The sequence below is a fragment of the Phaeodactylum tricornutum genome, chromosome 25 (assembly GCF_000150955.2).
Source record: "Phaeodactylum tricornutum CCAP 1055/1 chromosome 25, whole genome shotgun sequence".
Taxonomy (NCBI): domain Eukaryota; phylum Bacillariophyta; class Bacillariophyceae; order Surirellales; family Neidiaceae; genus Phaeodactylum; species Phaeodactylum tricornutum.
In genome coordinates this window covers 255811-277763 of record NC_011693.1, presented here as the reverse complement: position 1 = coordinate 277763, position 21953 = coordinate 255811, and the positions used below count along the sequence as shown (strand labels likewise).

The 21953-nt window shown below is 51.0% G+C and overlaps 10 protein-coding genes across 10 annotated transcripts; 6 read left to right on the top strand and 4 right to left on the bottom strand.

Annotated features, from left to right (window-relative positions):
• Window positions 1-160: 160 nt before the first annotated feature.
• Window positions 161-670, bottom strand: PHATRDRAFT_6402 (predicted protein; the record flags this gene model as incomplete). Its single annotated transcript, XM_002184649.1, has 1 exon — window positions 161-670. A coding segment is annotated over one exon (510 nt), but the record flags the coding sequence as incomplete, so codon positions are not given.
• Window positions 671-2463: 1793 nt separating this feature from the next.
• PHATRDRAFT_49913 (predicted protein) lies at window positions 2464-3069 on the top strand (the record flags this gene model as incomplete). The annotated part of the gene is made up of 1 exon (XM_002184730.1): window positions 2464-3069. One exon carries the CDS (start codon window positions 2464-2466, stop codon window positions 3067-3069), a length of 606 nt encoding a protein of 201 aa, XP_002184766.1.
• An 820-nt stretch (window positions 3070-3889) lies between these two features.
• Window positions 3890-4590, top strand: Lhcf12 (protein fucoxanthin chlorophyll protein; the record flags this gene model as incomplete). The annotated part of the gene is made up of 2 exons (XM_002184729.1): window positions 3890-3984; window positions 4104-4590. 2 exons carry the CDS (start codon window positions 3890-3892, stop codon window positions 4588-4590), a joined length of 582 nt encoding a protein of 193 aa, XP_002184765.1.
• A 1311-nt stretch (window positions 4591-5901) lies between these two features.
• On the top strand, window positions 5902-6803 carry PHATRDRAFT_49911 (predicted protein; the record flags this gene model as incomplete). Its single annotated transcript, XM_002184728.1, has 1 exon — window positions 5902-6803. One exon carries the CDS (start codon window positions 5902-5904, stop codon window positions 6673-6675), a length of 774 nt encoding a protein of 257 aa, XP_002184764.1. The 3' UTR covers window positions 6676-6803.
• Window positions 6804-7237: 434 nt separating this feature from the next.
• Window positions 7238-9010, bottom strand: PHATRDRAFT_16391 (predicted protein; the record flags this gene model as incomplete). The annotated part of the gene is made up of 1 exon (XM_002184648.1): window positions 7238-9010. A coding segment is annotated over one exon (1773 nt), but the record flags the coding sequence as incomplete, so codon positions are not given.
• A 1491-nt stretch (window positions 9011-10501) lies between these two features.
• Window positions 10502-11277, top strand: Lhcf17 (protein fucoxanthin chlorophyll a/c protein; the record flags this gene model as incomplete). Its single annotated transcript, XM_002184727.1, has 2 exons — window positions 10502-10650; window positions 10806-11277. The coding sequence occupies 2 exons, from the start codon at window positions 10502-10504 to the stop codon at window positions 11275-11277; spliced, it is 621 nt and encodes a 206-aa protein (XP_002184763.1).
• Window positions 11278-11841: 564 nt separating this feature from the next.
• Window positions 11842-14082, top strand: PHATRDRAFT_49908 (predicted protein). Its single transcript, XM_002184726.1, has one exon. The coding sequence runs from the start codon at window positions 11922-11924 to the stop codon at window positions 14049-14051; it is 2130 nt and encodes a 709-aa protein (XP_002184762.1). The 5' UTR covers window positions 11842-11921; the 3' UTR covers window positions 14052-14082.
• A 125-nt stretch (window positions 14083-14207) lies between these two features.
• On the bottom strand, window positions 14208-16442 carry PHATRDRAFT_49907 (predicted protein). Its single transcript, XM_002184647.1, has one exon. The coding sequence runs from the start codon at window positions 16271-16273 to the stop codon at window positions 14399-14401; it is 1875 nt and encodes a 624-aa protein (XP_002184683.1). The 5' UTR covers window positions 16274-16442; the 3' UTR covers window positions 14208-14398.
• Window positions 16443-18833: 2391 nt separating this feature from the next.
• Window positions 18834-20588, top strand: PHATRDRAFT_40731 (predicted protein; the record flags this gene model as incomplete). Its single annotated transcript, XM_002184725.1, has 1 exon — window positions 18834-20588. The coding sequence occupies one exon, from the start codon at window positions 18834-18836 to the stop codon at window positions 20586-20588; it is 1755 nt and encodes a 584-aa protein (XP_002184761.1).
• Window positions 20589-20925: 337 nt separating this feature from the next.
• PHATRDRAFT_49905 (predicted protein) lies at window positions 20926-21513 on the bottom strand (the record flags this gene model as incomplete). Its single annotated transcript, XM_002184646.1, has 1 exon — window positions 20926-21513. The coding sequence occupies one exon, from the start codon at window positions 21511-21513 to the stop codon at window positions 20926-20928; it is 588 nt and encodes a 195-aa protein (XP_002184682.1).
• Window positions 21514-21953: the final 440 nt, after the last annotated feature.

Sequence of the window (21953 nt, the reverse complement as noted above, 5' to 3'; positions counted from 1 at the left end):
AGTCTTGGACAGCCTTGGGGCTGTCGTTCCTCCCATCTTTTCCGGTAGCTGTAGCGGCGTCCAGAGTACTCGCCGAGGACGGACCCACGGTCGACCAGGACTCGTCCTCGCCGATATACCCGACCGGCTGCGCCAGTGGCCGCAGATTGTGATCGCGAGCGGCTTTTTCAATCGCGTGAATACAGTCTCCGAGCGATCCGCCCCGTTCCAGGGCATCAACGAGGGCGTCATAGGCCGGTCGATAGTGTCGGAGCAGCAAAACGGCTTGGAGCGCCCCCCAGCGGGCTTGGTTGCGAATGGCGTCGGCGTTCCAGGGCCCGCCGCCGCGTCCACCGTTGAGTTGGGACAGAAAGGCCACGAGGGCCATTTCGTCGCCGGCGCCGCCGTCGGCGCGTCCGTACTGTTCCGCTTCGGCCGCGATACCGGCCATGACAATGATGGAATAGCGATCGACGGCGGATCGTTTGACGGCTTGTTGGTTGTTGATTTGTGCGGACAGTTCGGGATCGAAAAAGCTGGTACCGGCGGACACTTGTCGAGCGCCAAACCGACGGTCCTGTAAGGCTGCCCAGGCGGAAAGGACAATGCCTTCCACGGGGCAACCGAGGACGTAGGCGGCGAGAAAGTGTCCGGCTTCGTGTCGGAGAATTTTGGTTTGAATGCCGGGTGAGAAAAGTTTGAGGAAGGATTCGAAGACGGCACCGTTGAGAAAGAGTCGATCCACAAAGGCGGCTAGCAGGGTTGCCCCCACGAGTAGATTGAGGGGCACACCGGTCGTCAAGGAAAGGATTCCTTCCAGAATCGCCACCCCGACTCCCGCCAAGAGCAAGGTATTGGTCGGTTCCGGCGTCAACGCCTTCATGGGCAGATCGAGAATCGATTCGAGCAACGATGGTGGCAAATTGTACGACCCCGCCGCCAAGGGCAACTTGGTATCCACCGCCCCGTACAGGGTGAGTTGCCGTTGGGCTTGCAGCGTTGCGTACATGTCGGTCATTTCTTGGCGCGCGGCGGACTGTACGGGAAATTCCGTGGCCGTGTTGGCCAGGGCCCGCAAGTTTTCCGAATTTTCTTCGGCGTTGGCCGTCCGGACTTCAATGGCGTCGAAAATGGCGTTCCAGCGTTCCCGAGAGAGTTCGAGGTCGGGATGGGACCGCAAGACACGGACTGCTTGACGCAAGGCGCCAGTCCGCAGTGCGTCGTCCAAGTCTCGGACGGCTCGGCTAGTGTGGTCCGTTGCCGACGTGACAGTGTCAACATTGTTGTTCGTCGTGGACGTACGGCGTTCTTCGTTGTCTCCGTTGGAAGTGTACCAACGACGGTACCGCGGCTTGAGGTGTGGCGCAGCGGGAAAAGGACGAGTCGAACGGAGTACGGGAGGAGTGAAGGCGGTTGTTGGCACCCACGAAGCGACCCCATACCCCACCGCAACGCACGTAGCAGTAAACCTCCAAAGCTGCATGATGGAGTGTTATGGTAGTGGTTGTTGTCAAAGGATACTGATAATAATGACACTGACTGTGAGTTAGTGGTCACGTAAAACGGATGCCCAGCGTTGTTGGTTTGTGTGGTGAGGTTGTCGTTTCGTCGAACGACGAGCTAACGGTAGTTTGCCAGTGGATGTCTCACGATTCCGTCAGAGAAACTCGAAACGACGTAGCGATGGATGGATAGATCATTCGTAGAGTGTGGTGTGAGTGTGTTTGCAGGGTCGTGGCGGACGGGGAGAGGTTGGGGGCCCAAAGAAAAGAACAATAACACGTTTCCTACTGTCGTGAACGGACAACTTCTCACAAGACTCTCTCGTTCACGGTGTTGTTTCGGTGGGTCGTACCGGGTCGCGGATTCGTCGTGGCCTATCTCGGGTCCACAACTGCACTCGCTATCAGTCAACCAATCTAGAGCTGTAAGCTTACTACTTTACTAACTTCTGAGATTATACGAACTTTATTTGACTATTCTCCTTTGGGTAAGAACCTCTCAAACCCGTGGGACCAGACCTCTTCATTCCTGCGGTTCTGATCTTGTAAATATTCAATCTCACTGGATACTTACATAGTTTGTATCCTTTCCTAATATATTGTGTACTCTTGCATCGAGTATGCTAAACATATATTCTGAGTCCCGTACTCTTGTCTGTTCCTTGCGACACCTACCGTGCGATTCGAAACATTCCACCCAGCCCCTACCCAACCGACTCCACGCGTGACGTGGTAATCGTGTCTACTGCCGGATCCTATAGACCTACAAGGTTGGCTTGCTGTGCTGTTCCAGTTTGACTGTCGGTACGGGAGGTGGGGGGACCCTTTTGCTCCGCCATTGTCTGCGGGGCACACCGTGGATCATACAAGTCAGTGTCATCAACACATACACACACACAAACTTGTTCCAGTCATTCCAATCCTACTAAGACGCTTCCATTTCCTATCGTTCCCCAAGGCAACAAACTCACGAAACGGAAACATGCGTCGACCCTTATCGTGTACCCATCGCACAACAACAACAACAACAACAACAACAACAACAACAGCCGTGTGCTGGCTGCTGTTCACGTGGTGGACCGTGTCGGACGCCGTGGTCGCCTCGACCACTCCCACAACCCCACCGCCGGACTGGAGTACCGCATGTCGTGCGCAAGGTTGGGATCCTTCCCAATTGGCTTGTACGACTTGCGACTTGCTCCCGGTTACAATGCAATCCTCGTGTCGTACTTGTTGTCAATCCTACAAGGATGTCTCGCGGATTACCAAGCCCTACGCTGCCGCCGTCCTGGTCGTACCGGAATCCGCCGCGATGGGCGGCAGTGGCGACCTGTCCGAGTTTGTGACTCACGATTGGGACGCCTTGGTCCAGACCAAGGGGTCCAAGGTCTTGCAGAAACAGACGCAGAGTCGTGGTGGAGCGTACGGATTCTTTGCCGCACCGGCCGTCCTCTACTTTTTTAACGCCCCGCTCCCTACCAAGGCTCTCTCCGCAACCGACTTGAATCAGCGAGCCGAAGAAAGAATTTACGTAGACGGTTGGAAACGTGACGAAATACGAGACATGCTGGAGTCACTCTTGCCGTAGAGATTTTCCGCGGGGGTGTTACTTGCGGAGTCGGTCGGCTGTGGGTGCCACGGCATGGACATAAATGCTCTGTGTTGTGTACGCAAGACAGACTACCGAGCGAGTTGTAAACGGATTATCAGCCACGTTATGGATCGTACTGCGTCGCTCGTTCTCTGCAACTTTCCCGTAACGTGAGGCGTAAAAGGGATATTCACGAAGGCTAGCAAACTTTGATTGGTGCTGTGCCCTACTAGGTGTGGTGATCTTTCGTTTGTTTGGTTGGCGACTGGGCAACTCGAACTGTTCTCACGACTGAAATGCAAGGAAACGAATGAATGCGTGTTTAGCTCTAGAGAGAGGAGTTTACTGTTAATACTAACTAAAATTGCAACCAGAATGGTTCAGCGTACTAACTGTAAGTACGCAGCAGGCAGATCGAGACCCAAACATACTGGCAGGAACAGTCACAAAGGAGAGATACCGACCGGCACGGAGTTGGCACGGCTGTATCTAGGAACTCGGATTTTGGAGTTTAAGCTTTCGTACTTTTACCGGTATAAACGACAGATTTCAAATTCCAGTCTCCCCACAAAACTTGAACCGAAATCCTGGACGGACCCAATTCGTGCTGGCCGTAGCGTCGTATGCCATACCCTGCCCTGCCCTGTCTAGTAGAGAGACGCGTTGGCATGGCATTGCCATTGGCAAAGATACCTTGACTCGACAACGACCGTAAAGCATCGATCCTTTTTCGGTTATGAAGCTATTCGGTGTTTCTGTTGTTATAGTGGTAGTCGCGACGGCCGTGTCACTTTCCGATTCGGTCGCGGCCTTTGCAATGGCCCATGGTGGTTCCCATAAGCTCTCCAATACCGCATTGCGTGTCACAGGATTTGAAGACGAACTCGGAGTCCAAAAGCCGCTGGGATTCTGGTAAGGAGTATCGTCATTTCCCCCCGCATGCCTCTCTAACATATCTTACCACACTGCACGACTTTACTCACTGCGCGAAATCCGTACACTCACGGCTGTTTACTATTTCATCCTCGTAGGGACCCGTTGAGTGTGTGTGATGGTGCCGACCAAGCCCGTTTTGATGAACTTCGCTACGTCGAAATCAAACACGGCCGAGTCGCCATGTTGGCGATTGTTGGACACATGGTCACGAGCGCTGGAGTTCGTTGGCCGGGATCGATCGGCGGCGTTTCGTACTCGAACATTCCCGCCGGGTTGGCCGCTTTTGAACGCCTACCTATATCGGGTCTCGCAGCCATTTTCGTCGCGATCGGATTTTTGGAGGTCGTCGTTATGAAAGACAGCAAGGGCGTTGCGCAATATCCCGGGGACTTGCGGAACGGTTTGTTTCAGTGGAGCGCAACTCCGGAGGAGCAGTTGGAGAAACGAGCGATCGAGTTGAATAACGGCCGAGCCGCACAAATGGGCATTTTGGCTTTAATGGTGCACGAAAAATTGAACAACGAACCCTACATGATCAACTCGTTTCTGGGATATTCCAGCCACTTCAACGAGAACTTTTGAACCACCCTCACTATTCGAACAAACATTACCACCTTTGGTCGGGGAGAGCGAGCTCCGTATCTCCTTTCTAACCTTTTCGTTCTGTTTATTTGTAAAGAAAATTACTTACTGTAAGCAAAGCAACACATTTGCTAACATGGAAACATCAAAACTATATTGCTTGCTAGGCTCTTTGATCAATTGGCCCCATGCTCAGAGAGAAAAGAATGAAAACAATATCCAGAGTGGCAACGCTAAAGGAGAAGCTTTGGATGCCTACAAACTCAGTGACAGTTGTGATTTCAGTTGTTTTGTTGACTTCACTTAAGCGATCTGTACCACCAGGTATGGTAAAACAGAAAGAAAACCTAGACATATGCGACGGAACATCCGAAGCAGCCTCAATTGAAGCTGTCTTTTGGCAAGCCACATCAAGAAAGTCGACAATGTCGCAGGGAAATCGGCTTTGCCCAAATTCCTTCTGAAGTGCTAGTAGCTTTGTTTACAACACCCCTTTCCGATGTTTAAAACAAGGCTAATTGGCAAAGACTGAGAAACATTTAGCCCAATACAGTCAATAAGGGAATACTAAGCCAGAATGGATTGTTGACACGAGAAGTCTATGAAAGTGGAATAGCTAACGAGTAGAACTGATCCTCTTTAAAGAAAGATGGCTTTAGACAGCTCCCTGTGGCTCATGAATTCACCGTATCGAAAGTCATTTTCAAGCTTGTACGGTCCAAATATGGACAGATGGACCAGTCTCTCCTGTTAGAAAGCCTTTCATGTCAGTATGCTCTCAAACTAAGACTTAAATTAGTTGTGTACACATTCATAATATCAGCCGGCGCGCAACGATGTTTCCTTCCGTTGAATGCGACGCTAACGCGGGACACGGGGCATGAGTTCGCGGAATGGTTACGAAGGGATTTGTCAACGATTGTATTTCATAGGATGTGGCCTAAGAGAATTTTTTCGATACCCCCCCCGAGTATGTAGAGGTGAACTGTATTTGAGTTCTTTGGTCGTTCCAATCATGTCCCACGAATAAACGATATGTCTCTATGATTTCTCATTGAAGGAAAACCCTATTTCTAATCAGTATCTAAGTTATCCATTTTATAGCGAGCTTTAATACATTGAATTGTTGGTTGCTTTTTAACGGATGGAACTTAGATTTCTTATTTTGCGATCGTCAAGACACAACGCAACCCGTTGGCACATGTATGCGTACACTTAGGGGCATGGGTATTCACGAGAGGCGGTGTGCAGCATACCTCTACAGAAAAGTCTCATATTTTTGAATTCGTATGTCATCTATTTTATCTCATCATGATACCTCACACAGACGACTACTGGAAAACGACAGAGGCAGAAGAACGCTCCTACTATTCCTACCAACAACCACCCTCACACCACTCAGAGCACAGCTCAGCTTTTGAACGACACCCAGCTTATCAAGACTTTGAGCCTCCGAGGTATCGTCAACCTGCTCCTCGGAGCTATCCCCAACCGCACCAGCAATATCAGCCGGCGAGCTGGTACGATCATTCCTACCACCAACATCACCGCTCCTATTACCAGCATGCCCATCCACCCGCCTTCAATCAAGCGCACCATCCGGAGACACACGATCCTTCGTTGCAGTCGTCCCCGCCGGAGGTAGTGTACCTACAACGTGATCGCAGCTCATCGCCTGGCTTGGTGTTTGAAATAAAGGGTACCGACGTCCTCTGTGGTCGCGGCGCCCCTACAAACTGGCATGAAGGCAATCAATACTTTCGTCAGCTAGTCAACAAACACCAGGCAGCCTACTTGGCGGCAAAGCGTGTCGAGAAACCGGAAATTGCCATACTCATCGTGCAATTGGTCAAAGAGCGTGGCGGCCGCTTCCTGAAACGTACCAAACGCCCAGGGCTTGGTCCGAGCGGGCACTTTGGCTGGCAAGAGATTGATGAGCACCGTGCCTACGAAAAGGTCTGCCAAGCTTTGCGCGAGGGTGCCCCAGATCTTCGTCGCAAACTGGCCGTGAAGAAATTTTCCTCCCCTTGCGTGGGCGAACGCGGCGGAGATGAGCATACAAGGGAGCACTCAGCTGAGGTGTAGGGGACTAGACTCATTTCGGGACGCTTAAACGGGAAAACAGACTACTGCTGATTATTCAAAAAACTCTTGACCGCAGTCAGTAAAATAAACTGGTCACCAGTAATTTCAGCCAACCGTTATTTTTTTCTATTTTACCGTAGAGCTTTTTCCGCGGCAGAGTGTCGCATCATCGTCTGTGAGAGCATGGGCGATGAAAACCTCCGCACTTTTATTTCGACATGATAGTCTGTGAGAGCACTGGCGATGAGGAACCCTGCACTTAATTTTCCTCATTTCGTGTCTCTGAGAGCACTGGCAATGAAGTCCCCCGCTTGGATTTCGACATACAATTTCGATAAGTCAAGACAGCTGCTGTTGTCAAGATAGCAATTTCCAAAATAATTCTGTGAGATGTATGATTGGCTCGCCAGGTTCCAACACGGTGCTCTCTGCTTGAGGGCTCGGCACAATTTAGCTTTTTCAAGGACAATAAGGAGCGATCCCACCAAACAGGTTCAAAACTAGAGTAGAAGGTACAAAATAGAGAAGAACAGTTGATCGTATTTATGAGCTTTTTCGCACGCTATGCAAGTCCTGGAGTCAATGGGCCCGTGTCGGTAGCTACATCTTCCTCAGGAATTTCGGACTTGACTTTCTTGACTCGCTTGACGAATTCGTCGTACGCCGGGTCTCCCGCGTACGGACGGGGTCCGATTAGCTCCAGAATGTCGTCGTGTGTAATGGTTTCCTTTTCCAACAGCATATTCGCAACTTTTTCCAAATCATCCTTCTTTTCCCGCAGGAGGTTCAGGGTCCGTTCGTAAGCTGAGTCCACAGTAAGTTTAGCTTCTTCGTCCATAGCTTTTGCAGTCTTTTCGGAGTACGGCCGGTCTTCCCACATTGCATTCGGGTCTTTAGGGAACGAAAGCTGCCCCAGACGGCTGTTCATTCCATATAATTGTATTGTGCTATATACCAGATCCGTAACGCGTCGTAGATCATCCGAAGCACCAGTAGTGACGCGTCCAAAAAAGATCTCTTCCGCGGCACGTCCCGCAAGGGCCATGCAGACAATATCCATTATTTGATCCTGCGTCCGCAGGAACACTTCCTTTGGTAAATACTGGGCGAAACCAAGCGCTCCGCTGGACCTCGGTATGATGGTCACCTTCAGCAAAGGATCAGCATGTTCCAGAAACCAGCCCGCAACAGCGTGTCCAGCTTCGTGGTGCGCGACAATACTTCGGTCTTCCATGGACATAATTTTGTTACTCTCCAATCCTCCAATAATACGGTCGGTTGCTTTTTCAAAGTCGTTCATGATCACAGTTTCACCCGCACGGCGGGCAGCCACAATGGCTGCTTCGTTGCAAATATTAGCAATATCCGCCCCGGCAAAACCCGGCGTCAAACCTGCCAAACGACCCGCTACATCTTCCACGTCGTCTTCTAAGGTGATTCCTTGCAAATGGACTTTAAAAATCTCCCGACGACCCTTGAGATCGGGTTTGTCGACGGTAATTTGGCGATCGAATCGGCCGGGTCGGGTCAGAGCTTGATCGAGGATATCCACGCGATTCGTACCGGCCAGCACCACTACACCGGTGCTTGTTTCAAACCCGTCCATTTCCACGAGCAATTGGTTCAGCGTATTCTCCCGTTCGTCGTTCCCACCCATACCACCGCGGCCGCGCTGTCGGCCAACGGCATCGATTTCGTCAATAAAGACAATACAAGGTGCGTTGGCACGAGCTTCACTAAACAGATCACGAACTCGGGAAGGGCCCACGCCGACGAACATCTCGATAAAGTCGGAACCGGAAATACTGTAAAAGGGTACTCCGGCTTCCCCCGCCACGGCCTTGGCCAGAAGCGTTTTACCGGTACCGGGCGGTCCGCACAAGAGTGCGCCTTTCGGAATTTTGGCACCGAGTTTGGTAAAGCGATCGGAATCTTTGAGAAAGTCGACAAACTCCATGATCTCCTTCTTCGCTTCGTCACACCCGGCCACGCTCGCGAAGTTTACGGTGACGTCTTCTTTGTTAATCTTTTTGGCCGTCGATTTACCAATTTGGAAGATTCCGCCCATTCCTCCTCGTCCACCAGCTGATGCACCGGCACCTCCGGCGGCAAAGCGCATCATTCCGTACAAGGCCGCGGCCATGAGTAGGCCGGGTACGGCGCCGAGCATTTCTCGACTCATGCTACTGTCGGCGACGTACTGTACCGGCACATCCGAGGCTGGATCGCGGCCTAATGCGCGTTGAGCCTCGTCCAGTTTGCTCTCAAAAGCACTGACACTACCCAGTTGCATGCGGTAAAAGAACGGGATGTGTCGTGTTTGCGAAGGGGAACCAACCGCAGTATTGGGGCCGGCATGCAATCCATCCAGGTGATCCTGGTCTTGATCGTGGAACCCGTCTTTTTCCACCGCGACCTGATCGGCAGATTGATGCATACGAGAGGAGCGAGAAGTGGCCTGTAGTCCGTAGGCGTTGGGCTTGAGATAAACCCGCGCCGACTGTCGATCGTCCGAAACCACGACCTTGACGACATCTTGTTGTTGGAGTAATCGGAGAAAGTCGTGCCAAGAAATCTCGCGGTCTGCTGAACCGCCGGTAGCGGGATCGGCAGGTGTGCTGTAGTGTGCCTCTTCTCGGCTATCGCCGGTGAAATAGTAGGCCAAGAGTAGGAGCGCAACGGTAGAAATCCAGGGTTCCCAACCACTCCCAGGCCCTCCACTGCCGCCTCCACCACCTTGCTTTCCATGCTGCCGTTCTTGACGAGCTTGAAAGGGTCCAGAGGTAAACGGATCCGCCTTTTTCTTTGATCCCTCAGTGGAATCTTCCTTATTCGACTGACTCGTTTTGTCGTTTTGGTTGGAACTTTCGTTCTCTCCGTTGGACGCATCACCAGTCTTTTTGCCATTCTTGGGAATGAAATTATCGAACCCAATGCCCTTTTTCGGGGACTGTACGTTCCAAAAAGCTTCCGTCAAACTGGCCAGAGAAATCATTGACGGCTTGGGAATGTACGAATCGTCCGAGTGGGAATGATAATGACTCACCCAGCGGTGTCTACCAACGCGGTCCGTGAGCGAGGACTCCCGATGCTCCAACAATGTCGACGTCGTGGGGGGTGTCAGAATCCGTCGTTGCCTCGTTGTCCGCAGTATGCGGGATGCGACTCGTATACTCGTCCAGTAATTAGTCATTGGTAAACACAAGCTGTCTAAATTGACAAGGCTACATACAATCCTTAAAAGGGGGTAGGTAGGTAGTACTTTACAGTTACTCTTGTTCGAGTTGTACGACGGAGTACCGGAGGAATTTGCTTTGCTCCGGAACCGAAACGAAGCCGGCGGCACGGTATAGTTTTGACAGTGAGTGTGCTTCAAAGAACGGAGACACCGACCGACTCACCCTACACACACAGACAGAAGACGACCTTGATCGGTGACTGCACACACAACCCAACAGGACCTCGACACGGATACGGACAAACATGTTTGGAAATGTTCGTGGGACTCGTCAAACACGGACTCTCATACGTCAGTCACGGTTGAAGTTGCAAATTGGATCGATCGGCAACATCGAGTGGTACCTACTGCACAGTTACCAACCACCGACAACCACGGGAGTTTCCCCCGTCCGCCGTGTGCCATCGAACGTGAGGCACCGGTGGAAATTCTCTCGATCCTAGAGGGAGAAAAGCGTACACTGTACACGGGTAGCGAACACCAACCAACCCCGTCTTGCTGGACGTGACGACACGCTCGCGGCACGCATTTCGAACAACACAACACACACTATCCAAAGCACCGTTCAACTGCTTGTTGATCCCGAAAATGATGCGATTGCTTACGGCTCTACTGGTATCGGCAGCCTCGGTCGCGGCCTTTGCTCCGCAAACCTCCGTCAAGAAGTCGTCGTCGACCTTGAACGCCGTCGCCCCGGAAAAGGAAATTGGGGTTTTGCCACCGATTGGATTCTTTGAGTGAGTCGCTTTGCTTTTTCATCGGACACTAATACGCGTCGGGTGCGATACAGTCGCAGCTGATTCTATTCTTCGGGTCCGTACTTTTCTTGTACATCCAAACACGTTCTCTCACCGACGCTTTTTTGTCTCGTTTTATTTTTTCCTCGGTCCAGTCCTCTCGGATTCACGACGCGGGGTCCCTACGGTTCGCGCGAAGAAAACTTTCGCCACTACCGCGGGGTCGAAGTCAAGCACGGCCGCATTGCCATGGCCGCAACTTTGGGAACACTGGTGCAGCAGAACTACCGCTTTGAGGGATTCTTGTCGCCGTCGGCCAATCTCGAATTCGCCGAAGTCCCCAACGGCCTCGCCGCCTTGGATGTCGTCCCCCTCGCTGGATGGGTGCAAATGGCCGTCGTAATTGGAGCCCACGAGTTTCTCGTCAAGGAACGTCCCGGACGAAAGCCTGGTGATTTTGGTACCGGATACTTTGGCGTGGCCCTTGATGACCAGTCGGCCAAGCAATTGCGATTGTTGAACGTGGAAGTCAGCAACGGACGACTCGCCATGTTGGGAATTTTGGGCATGTTTGCTTCCGAAATCATTCATGGTGAAGCCTTGTTTGAAACCAAGATCTTTTCTTAATATATTACCGCTGTAAACAAACGAATTGGTCCTATGGTGGCGTGTGACTACGAAAAATAGGGTGCATGTAGTTAGTCTGCAAACGTCTACGGTTTTTCTTGCCAATATGAGCGGTTTGGTGGATGTTGGGGCGTCGGACTCGCAAAACACAAACGACGCAGCTTTCGTTCGCGAGATACCATAGTCCAGAAAGAGATTGGGTAGCGCAGTCGCTGGTTGGCGGCCGGAGGAACGTGAAACTTTCCTGGGTCCTATGCGTGCGTACGGTGCTGCGCGCCGCGACTACTTGCAGTCCCCGTCTGTGACGTACGTTGGTTCCCAATAGCGACCGTACGGTGTACGACAAGAAGGAATTCAAAATCACGGAGTGAATTTCTATTTTCGTCCATTCGGTGATACTCCGATTCCACGAGTCGAGGGACCAAGACAACTCAGAAAATTCTCTAGTCACGCACAGACAAGATTGAATGGCAAGTAGGAAGAGGAAGCGTATGGGACGTTGAACGCACAATGCATGGCTGCTTCGAAGCCGTTCGTTTCTCGCGCTACCAGGACAGTGCGTAACAGCTAGTCACGTTTCCAGTTCATCATCTCACGACCAGTGTTGACCGTTTTTATTTTCTCTCAGCGAGGCCTTGACAGCAATGTCTCTGAGTACGCTCCTACTTCTCCACGTATTCCCGGCGCTGCTCCCGCCGAAGGACGGTGACGAATGGGAATACTACGCAGTCCTGGGGTTCGATGATCCGCGTCGCGTTTCGATCGACGACATTCGTAAGGCTTACCGCAAAAAGTCACTCGAGCTGCATCCCGACAAAGTTGCGCAGCGGCGGCAGCAAAACGCTGCTGAAGCCGCGGCGGAATACGAAAAGGTGCAGGAAGCCTACGGGGTACTCGGCGACGAGAAGCACCGGCAACAGTACGCGGTGTTGGGGAATTCGCCAGCACGCTACCGGTTTGTACACACGGGTGGCCTCTACAACCCAGCTCGTTTGTACGAAAATCTGGCCAAGGCCAGCACGATTGACAAGACGCGGCTGGTTGTGGTGGTATCAATCGTCTTTATGATTCTGTTGCTGCAGCCCATCCTTGTTGCTGCCAAAGTGAATCAAGTCATTGAACAAGAGGGTACTTTACAAAATACCGACTGGGTTGTAATTCTGATACCAACATGGATGTTGTACGGGCTGCTGCTAATATTCTGGGTAGCAATGGCAATTCTTGCACCAAATAAAGCCAAACCTCAAGTTATTGCAACCTTGCTCACTAGCGTTTGTTTTCTCAGTGGATTGATTATTTTGGCAAAGAAATGGGACGAGCCGTTATCGACCAACAAACACTGGCACCGAGCTTCGGTCCCGTTTTATTTGGCAATCTTTTGTCGTGTTTTGAGCGCATACCTTGTGGTTGCGGCGGCACAGGACGAATTTCAGAAAATGGTTTCTCTACAGCATTTGGAAACCACGGAAGCATGTTGTTTGGAGGACATGTCGGAGGAACGACGAGCTCAAGTCCTGAAGGACAATCACGTCATTACCGTAGACGAGGAGGCTGTTGCAGCCGCTTTGGAAATATTGGCGAAAGAAGGGGTTGAGTTCACGGACGACGACGTAGAGGCTATACGCGTGACGACATCTCCGGAATTCGAAGCAATGGACGCTATGACCCAAGCTGTGGTAACACCGGCAGGGAACATGCTCGTTTTCGGCGTCACTTTCATTGCATTGGTGGCAGCGAAAGTGGAAGGCCAGATTGATGCTTCTTGGTGGCTAGTATTTTTGCCAATTTGGATTTTGTTGTGTCAAGACGTAGCTCGAGGACTCTTCAGTTGCTGTTGTGGCTCTGTAAGTGGTGAAGAAGTTGTTGTTATGGGACGATCGGACGAGAACAGCGCCGAAAAGGAGAAAGGCGAAAACGACACAGACATCGAGGTGGGACATTTGCCGGTATCAACCGGAATGGCGGCTATGCAATCGTCAATGGAGTGGGCCACAGCCGAAGGTGATATGAAGGATTTCCATTCTCCAACCTCTGCCCCCGTTGAGCCATTAGACATTGGTGAAGCAGGCAACAAGGAAATTCCTAGCGACGAAGAAGCGAGTCAAACAGATCAACTCGGATCAAAGAATGAAACATTTCTACGGCAGAATCCCCACGGAGCACCGGCAAACAACTTGACTGTAGAACACTCGGAGGAAGAGCAGGACACAGAAGGAAGCAATCTGGCACCCGCAGAGCAGGTGGATAAAGATACGAGCGAGAACGCCGAGGAGCCAGAAATTGAATTCGACGAGGACACATTCAGGGCTTGGCAACAAGCGCAAACTGAGGCTGATCAAAGTGCAATGGATGCCCAGGCCAAAGCACAAGGTCAATGCTGCGTGTCTCTCTTCCAGGTCATTGTTGTATGTTTGATCGTCGGAAAGCTGGAAAACGATTTCGAAAGCGATACTCAGGATCCATCAGACACAGGTTACAGCGCCTTCTGGATCTTGTTTCCGATATTTTTGATTGCTGGGTTGATGTTTTGCTGCTGCTCTTGCCTCATCTATACTGCGGGAGCTACTGGGTTGGATGAGTTGGTGGACAAGGCGAAACGAAAAGACGATGAGGAACCTAACGAGGCCTCTGCTTCTAGCAATGTCGTTCCAACACCCCCACCATCTCACGCCCACGAGCCCGTAAAGTCGGATGACCTTGATACGACACCCGTGAGCAAAGTGAACGAACACAATGCTGAAGCTTCTAACGAAAATATGAACGATTTAGACTAATGGTAAATTCGGACAAGTTGTATTTGTGTACAAATATGTGGCAATTAAGTAGTGATGTAATAGACTAATATTCACTTGTTTTGGAATCGAGAGAAAAAGAAAGGCGGTATTCTGAGAGAATGAGCCACGATAGTATATAGGTATGACTAGGAATTTAGATGGAAAATGTTGTTCATTATGAAACATGTGACGTAAAAGGCAACTGCAAAGGCAAATGCGTCATAAATGCTGACTAACATAAAGATTGGATCTATTCCGCACTCCCGGGTCCCACTCCAATTCTTTCCTTTCCCGAAAAAGGGAGAGAGGGGGAAGACCGCCCGGATGTGCGGATGCCCACGGGTCATTTAATTTTCCTCGTCATAAATACTGAGCGTATCAATATTTTGCGACAAATCCGTCATATCCGACATGAGAGACAAGTTGGAGGAGAGGTTGCGATTCAAATTCATCTTGGTTTCGCGATCCTGACTCATGAGGTCGGATATTCCGGAAAAGCCCGAGACCATGGACATGTTGGACTTGGTGGTCTTGGCACTCATCATGGACATCCCGGAAGCGTTACGATCAACGCCGCGTGATCGCTGCTCAGCGTAGTTCTTTTCCTTCTCCTTTTCCCAATCATCTTCGAGTTCTTCGTCATCAATGTCCGGTGCCACTGCCAGAACACCGTCGCGGCTGTGCGGTTCCTGCTGCTGCTGGTGACTGTTGATGATGTAGTCTTCCAGTTGTTGACGGTATTCTTCCAAGGTCAGTTCTCCACTTTCGGTGGTATTGTTGCCGTTGCGGGACGTGGCCGTGTCGGGTAGTGTGTGGCTGGTCCGAATCACGTGCTCATCGCGCGAGCGCTTGATGGCGCCCGGTATCCGGCGCATCGTGGCGGCGGTGTGCGAAACCGGCTGTGCCGGCATGGTCAAGAGCGGATCTTGAAAGTCCCCGTGCAGCTGGTCTTCAAAGAAATCGTCCCCATGGATACTACTGTGCCGATGACTGTTGTTGTTGTTGGCGTTGTATCCGTGTCGCATTGGTTGTGAGGGGGCCGTGTCGAAGATGCTGGATTCGGAAGCGTGCATTCGTTGTTGCATGGCTCGTTGCGCACGCAACCGCTCTAATTGCATCTGTTGCATTTCCAACTGCTGCTGCATGAGCATCATGTTGTGCTGGTACTCGAGTTCGGAAAGGTGATCCCCGTTGGAGGGGTTGGTAGTCCGGTAGAACTCGTCCTCGACGGGCAAATCGTTGTAGTAGCCGCGATCGGAGTTGTTCATGAGGTACGATCGTGACGGTAAGGAGGTACAGCGGCCAAAGGATTCGTTGGTACCGGCGGATTCCACCACCACCCGGCTGGAACCACCCAAGTGATTCCCGCGCATCCTGGCACCCCCCATGGCGCCACCAATCGTTGGTCCCGAAGGCATCGAAGGTCGCTGTTGAAACGATTCGTGCGGGACGGGCATGGAATTGCGACGCGGAAAGGCCGGTCCGTGCAGTGACGTGTTGTGCGAAGTAAAGCTCGGGTGTTGATGCTGTTGTTGATGATCTTGTTGGTGGCGGTGTTCGTGCCGCCGGCCTTGCTGTTGTTGCATTTGCAATTGTTGTTGCACGAGGGAGACACCCTGTTCCGTAATGGCGTCTTGTTGCTCCCGCAATTGCTTAATGTAGGGTAGAACGTCGGGTGTGCGTTCACGCAAACATTGGGACGCCTTTTCGCGGGCCTTCTTGTCGCCGACTTCGTACCAAAGGGTATCCGCGGCCTTGACGGATCCCGGTCCCCGCCGAGCCTCTTCGTGGCGCGACAAGAAACGCCCGGGAGGAGTCAGTTTCCGCCACAAGCACACGACTTCTCGGGCAACCTTGGGCTTGTCGACCTTGGAGCACGCTAGATAGCGCATCTTGTGTTCGTTCACGAGCTTGCGGAAGAAGACGTTGCCTTGGTGATTGTTGGTACCGCCCCCGCGACCCAGCAACACGTCGTGTAGACCGGGTTTCGAGACCTGTTGGGCTGGGGAATCGTTGTTGTTATTGTCGTCGTCTTCATCGTTTATGATCTCGTGATCGCCTTCTACGACAGGAGCCGAATCCAAACCGAGAGGGTTGCTGGAAGCGCTGTTGTTCGCCTCACTCGATTCGGAAAAGTCTTCGGGACCGCGGCAAAGGTAATTGTCGTGCGGAGGATGGTTTCCCGACATGCTGTTGTTCATCACTTCCATGCTGGGGGACATTCTTGGGACTGTGAAGGTGAATGTGTGTGTGTGTGATTTGTGTGTGGACGGAGTCAATGACAATGGCAATGAATATGAGAATAGCCGAAGGAAAAAGAGTAGAAAAAAAAATACACAAACGGATCTCGCAAACCGCTAGTTGTGGTAGAAAGTGCGAAGGCTGTTTCGATGGTCCTTGCCAAAATTATGGTATCAAACGGGCACGTTGGAGGCAACCGCGGATTGCGCGCACCTAAGATCACACCCGTGGCCTCCTCTAGGTATCGATAGCCGCGGTGCCCAGCAAGGTTTCGTTCGGTACATTCCATCCTCTTGGGCCCCCCACGCGCGGGAACGAGTCTCGGGAGTCTTTCCGAAAGGAGCGGTGCGGTGTTCCCATTCGTCAAACCCGTCACAGCCCCGGCTAACTCCTCCTGGGGACAGCGTTTCTGCAAATAGGAACAAAGAGACAGTTAGGCCCCGGCGCGATGCTTCGATGACTGGTACGGGGCTGTATACTTCAACGGTGCAGTCATTCGTTTCCTAATGTTTTTGTCGATTATTGAATAAGTCCTGTCTACTGATTCGACCGCTTTTCACATTCAGATTTTGGGTATGGCTGTATATCTCAACAATCCCGAGTCGAATCGAACATATATCGGGAAATTTCCTGGCCGGGAAACGGTTTCCTAAATAGGATATTTTCGAGTCGCGAATGCCGTTCAATTAGGCCTCGGCCGCGGACGTTCGGGATCCGTCCATATTGGATCCAAGCCAATCTAGCCCTCCGAAAGTTCCGCGCGCGCCAGATGATATCGCGCCATATCTCCGTGGACCGCTCCGGCGCCGGCAACGATCGTACCGTCCGAAGCTAACAGGGAGCTCTTCGGCGTTCGGACGACTCCCTCTCGTGGTCCATGGTTGATATATATATAATACATAATAGCTATGTTTTGGGTACAGTATCGATCGCATAGGAACTAGCTACCCATCGAATTCCAACGTCGACGTCGTCTACCAAAGATGCCGGGAGATATTTTGTGTTTTTGGAATTGGAAACCATTCGTCAAAAACAACAAGGCCGACCCGGACAAACGAAACGGTCGGAGAAAAACCACGCATTTACTGCAGCCTACAAGTATCGACGCACCCTTCCACGTTTCGCCTTCGTCTATAACTATTGTAGACACTTGACATTTGGTACAATGACACCACGGTTAGATCATTCTATCGGAGCTATGGCTCTACAAAGAAAGGGAAATTCTTTCGAACTCCCAGAGTCCACTGCTTTGGCGTACTGTATATTGTGACGAGTAAAAAGCAATCCAACGGTGTCCACTTCCTACCAATCAAACGAGCAATGGAGGCCATGCCGGAATACTTCGAGCGACTTTGGAGAGAACGTCATTTCGCCATTGTACTGAACAAACCAATTTCGTACTACCGGTCAAACCTTCCTTCGCCAAACCTAGTCTGCTCAGCCCAATCCATAGCATTTCGAGGGAGCAAAATTAAGCCCGGTTGGACTTTTCAAAGTAAACTGCCGGCTCCGACGGGCTTGGTTGGTAGTCGTAAAAGTATGTAGTATAGCCCGACCTTACGATCAGACTACGACGGCCAATGTTAAGCCTTCATCATTCGTGAATACCAAATCCGGGATCAGCCAGATAGAAGTTACTCCGCTCTGGAAGTCGCACGAATGATTAGTCCGATGTCTCCTTGTACTCTTGATAATTCGCATCATCAACTCTACGCGCATGATCGAAGTGAATCCGAATCTCGAGCCAAAACCGGTTTTGCATTCCCCAGACCAGTGCCGTCGCCGTTCCTCGGAGTTTCTACGGGTCATTCCGTAATAAACACCGGAAGAATGGTTCATCGGTAGACAATTTCCAATTTATATCCGACTTTATCTCTTTCCTATTCATGAGTTTCCTCCATCTTCCTCGCATGTTCTGTTTCGAATCAGTTACAAATTTATTTATCCCAAATTATTAAGTATAATTTTATTTGTCTATTGCCTGGTGTTCGTGTATGTGGCAAACGTGCAAGTACGGTCAGAATACTGCCTGTAGGACATTCCCCTAAAGTAAATGACTGTCAATACAGTCTTCTCCCGCGGTAGAAGAATAGGCTTCTTTCTAGAGTGGAGTGGTGTGTCAGTTGGTGCGCGGCGTCCAAATCGAGAGCTGATATGTTCGAGATCATCTTGCAAGTCGGACCAGCGTTCCACGTCCCACTTTGCCAGGTTGTCGGGCGAAAAACTGTTTCTGTACAGAAGTGGTTTTTCCATTGGATCCAAACGACCACTACGACAGCCAGCCAATATTACCTGTGGATTCGACGTGGGATTTCGTGGAACGACGTTTGACTGAGATTCTTGGACATACCATGGCACCAAATGGATGACAGGTCCACTGACTGTGAAAACACCGTGCATACGACCAGTCAGCCCAGTCTGTCGTACTCGCTGCAAATTGAATTTCTGATATTTTGTTTTACTGCTGCAGTTGAAGAAGTCCTATTCAGCCAAATACAGGGAAAATATAGCTCGGTTTTCCGCTCACGAAGGGAAGAACGAATGAGTCCCAGTACTCGCATCGATAGCGAGCACTCGACACGAGACCGAGATCCGTTAGCTTCGCCGCTACCGTCATCTTCAGATGATCACGGAAGTGCTTTGGACACGGACGCTTCGCAAGTCTACAGTCTCTGGCTCGATGGGGCCGAAGAGCATCTCAGAGCACCAAATGGCAGCAACATGTCCGAATCATTTGAGTCGAATCTGGCAATAATTCAACAAGCCAGCGGGGCATCCTTCATGGGATCCGTCGCGAACTTGTGCAGCGCTACGCTCGGCGCGGGAGTCTTGGCCTTGCCGTACGCTTTCTATCAGGCAGGAATCGTGTTGGGTCTTTCTTTACTGTTGACGTCGGCTGTTGCCACAGCTGTTTCCATCAAGCTTTTAGTCCAAGCTTCGGAACACTACCAACTTTTCACCTATGAATTATTGGTCGAAGCCTTGTTTGGCAAGCATTGGCGAGTTTGCGTTGAGGTGTCGATTGTTGTTTTTTGCGGGGGATGTGCAGTAGCATATGTGATTGCTGTCGGCGATATCCTCGAACGATCCAATCTCCTTTGGTATAACAGTCGAGCACTATCCATGACTGCCGTATGGATGACTGCAATGCTGCCTTTGAGTTTGCTGCGACGTATGCAGTCCCTTCAATTTGCTAGTGGGGTAGGAATTGCTTCCATCGGGACTCTTGTCTTTGCAGCTTTCATACATTTGCTGGAAGGTAAAGGAGCCTCCACAAATGCGACAAATTATACACTGGCTGAATTTACCTTGCACCGAGCCTCCAATACGATGAGTATGCACAATGATTTTGGCGACTTTTTATGGCCCGCCCATGGGTCCGTTTCAGTCTTGACAGCCTGCCCTATTGTACTATTTGCGTTTAGTTGCCAAGTCAACGTCTGTGCAATATACCAGGAGCTCGCTATTCCGCACATCCCCGACACCAATCGACACACTTTGCGACAGGACCGTATGCGCCTCGTCACATTGACGGCAGTTGCTATTTGCGCGACACTTTATTGCAGTATCTCGATTGTGGCATTGGCCGACTTTGGCAAGGATGTGACTCCCAACATTCTTTCCAGCTACGAAATGCATGGCATTATGCAAGCAGCGGCAGCCTTCATGGGAGTCGCGGTCACGTTTGCGTTTCCCCTTAATGTCTTTCCAGCACGGGTTACGCTCCAGGACATTTTCTTTCCGAAAGTCTTATTGCACCCGCCTGTGAGAAACGAAACCTTGACAGCGGCATTATTATTGGACCAAGATGAGGTCACTGAACCTCGCCTTCCTATGAGTGCCGCTAGAGATGTTCTCGTTGATGAAAGCGACGAGAGAACGCCACTACAACCGCAGATAAATTTTGCAAATGGCGAAGGAGGGCTCAGGAATGAAGATGGTGCTCAAGTTGACGCGATCGAGACGCCGTTGGATGAAGGCATAGCGTCTCGACCGGCCGGAATTGAATCTGAATGGAACATGCGACAGCACGTTGGATTGACGATAGGGATTGCTGGCTCGGCATTGTGCCTAGCCCTTGTGGTGCCCGACATTTCCGTCGTCTTTGGAGTTTTGGGAGGTACGGCTACCAGCATGCTTGGGTTTTGCGTACCCGGCGCTCTGGGTGTGCGGCTGGGTCGGGACCTGGACGATTGGTCCTTGTCAGTGCCTTCGTGGGTACTGTTGATTGGAGGGGCTGTGTTTGGAACGGTGACGACAGCTGTAACGGTTTGGGACACTTTAGAAGCTCTGTAGAGGTGGGGCAGAGACCTTGATGCTTATGTAGTCTTTAGTATTGGATGTGGTCGACACATCTATCCTCTAACAGGAAAGAGATTAAAATAGAAAGATTTTGAAGTAATATGTCTCAGGTTTATATAGGCGCGCATATGTAAAGAAAGATGGTTCGATAGTTTATACGTTAAAGTGAAACAGCTTGTTGCATTACGGATTGTAGCACGATCTCAAAGACACCTTACAGTTAGTTTTGCCAAGGAAGAAATTGTTCCAGAATGCCAACGAGGCGAACAAACAATGATGCGCTTCGTCTTCAGGCTCTTCGTTTCCTATTCGAAGATGTACACTGTTTTTGCTACGAACTTTTTATATCATCGTCATCTTCATCACTCACGGATGCTGTGTCGCTTGCGGCAACCGCGTTGTGCCGCAGTCTTAGTCGTCCCTGGCTGCTGTGTGCAACGTCCTCTTTTCGGATGAGAGGAAATACTAATACTTTGGCATCCTGGTTGGATATGCGCATGGGAGAGTGAGACCTTGTGGACGGTGGCGTTTTGGCTACTGTGCCAGCGGTAACACTCGAATTCGCTCCGTTTGCGTTGTTTGTTGAGTTGGCAGCTTGCGGTGGAGTGACATCGTCTTGTAGCTGTTTTTCCTTCCTCGGCGAAAGCATCCCTTGGAAAAAGCTGCCCACAATTTTAGGAAAGTCTTGCCCAGCGTTTCGCGCGAGCTCAGGCTGATTCCGCTGCATCGTTGCGCTCATCGTCTTGACGTGTCGATCTAGTTCATCTTGGGTCAAGAAATCGTTCATGCCCCGGACGATGCATTTCGCGACGGCGGTTTCCACGGACGGATGGGATAAAACGGCCCCTAGAAAGTTTGCTGTAATTCTAACAAGAAATCCAAAGAAAGATTCTGCACAGCGCGTAACATAGCCGGCCATGTTTGTAAGGTGTTGAGAGGTGACTCGTTCTCAAAGCGATGAACCGCCGCGCGATGAGCTAATTTGGTTGGAGAGTGGCCACGGCCTTGTGTCCAAAGAACGCGTCGGCTCTTTTGGTAGTAGTCTGAAAAACAGTGTAGGCAAGGGCTGCAAGTGCGTGGCTATCTAGATGGGTCGGGTAAATATGGGCAAACGAATGAATATCATCGCGAAGCAGCAGTCAATCAATCACTTCCGTACGTTTTTGGCTGTGAGAAACTATGATTTTGATATTCGCTTCGTGATGTCGTCTTTACAGATAGTGACTATGACTGCGAGACTATGTTTTGCCGGAATTCTATCCGTTCGAGAATGGGTCGGATGTGCTCACAGGCAATCCAAGAACCTCTCCGGCTCTCGTGGCGAACCTCCGGGTAAATGTCTGGAGCATGTCGGCCCTC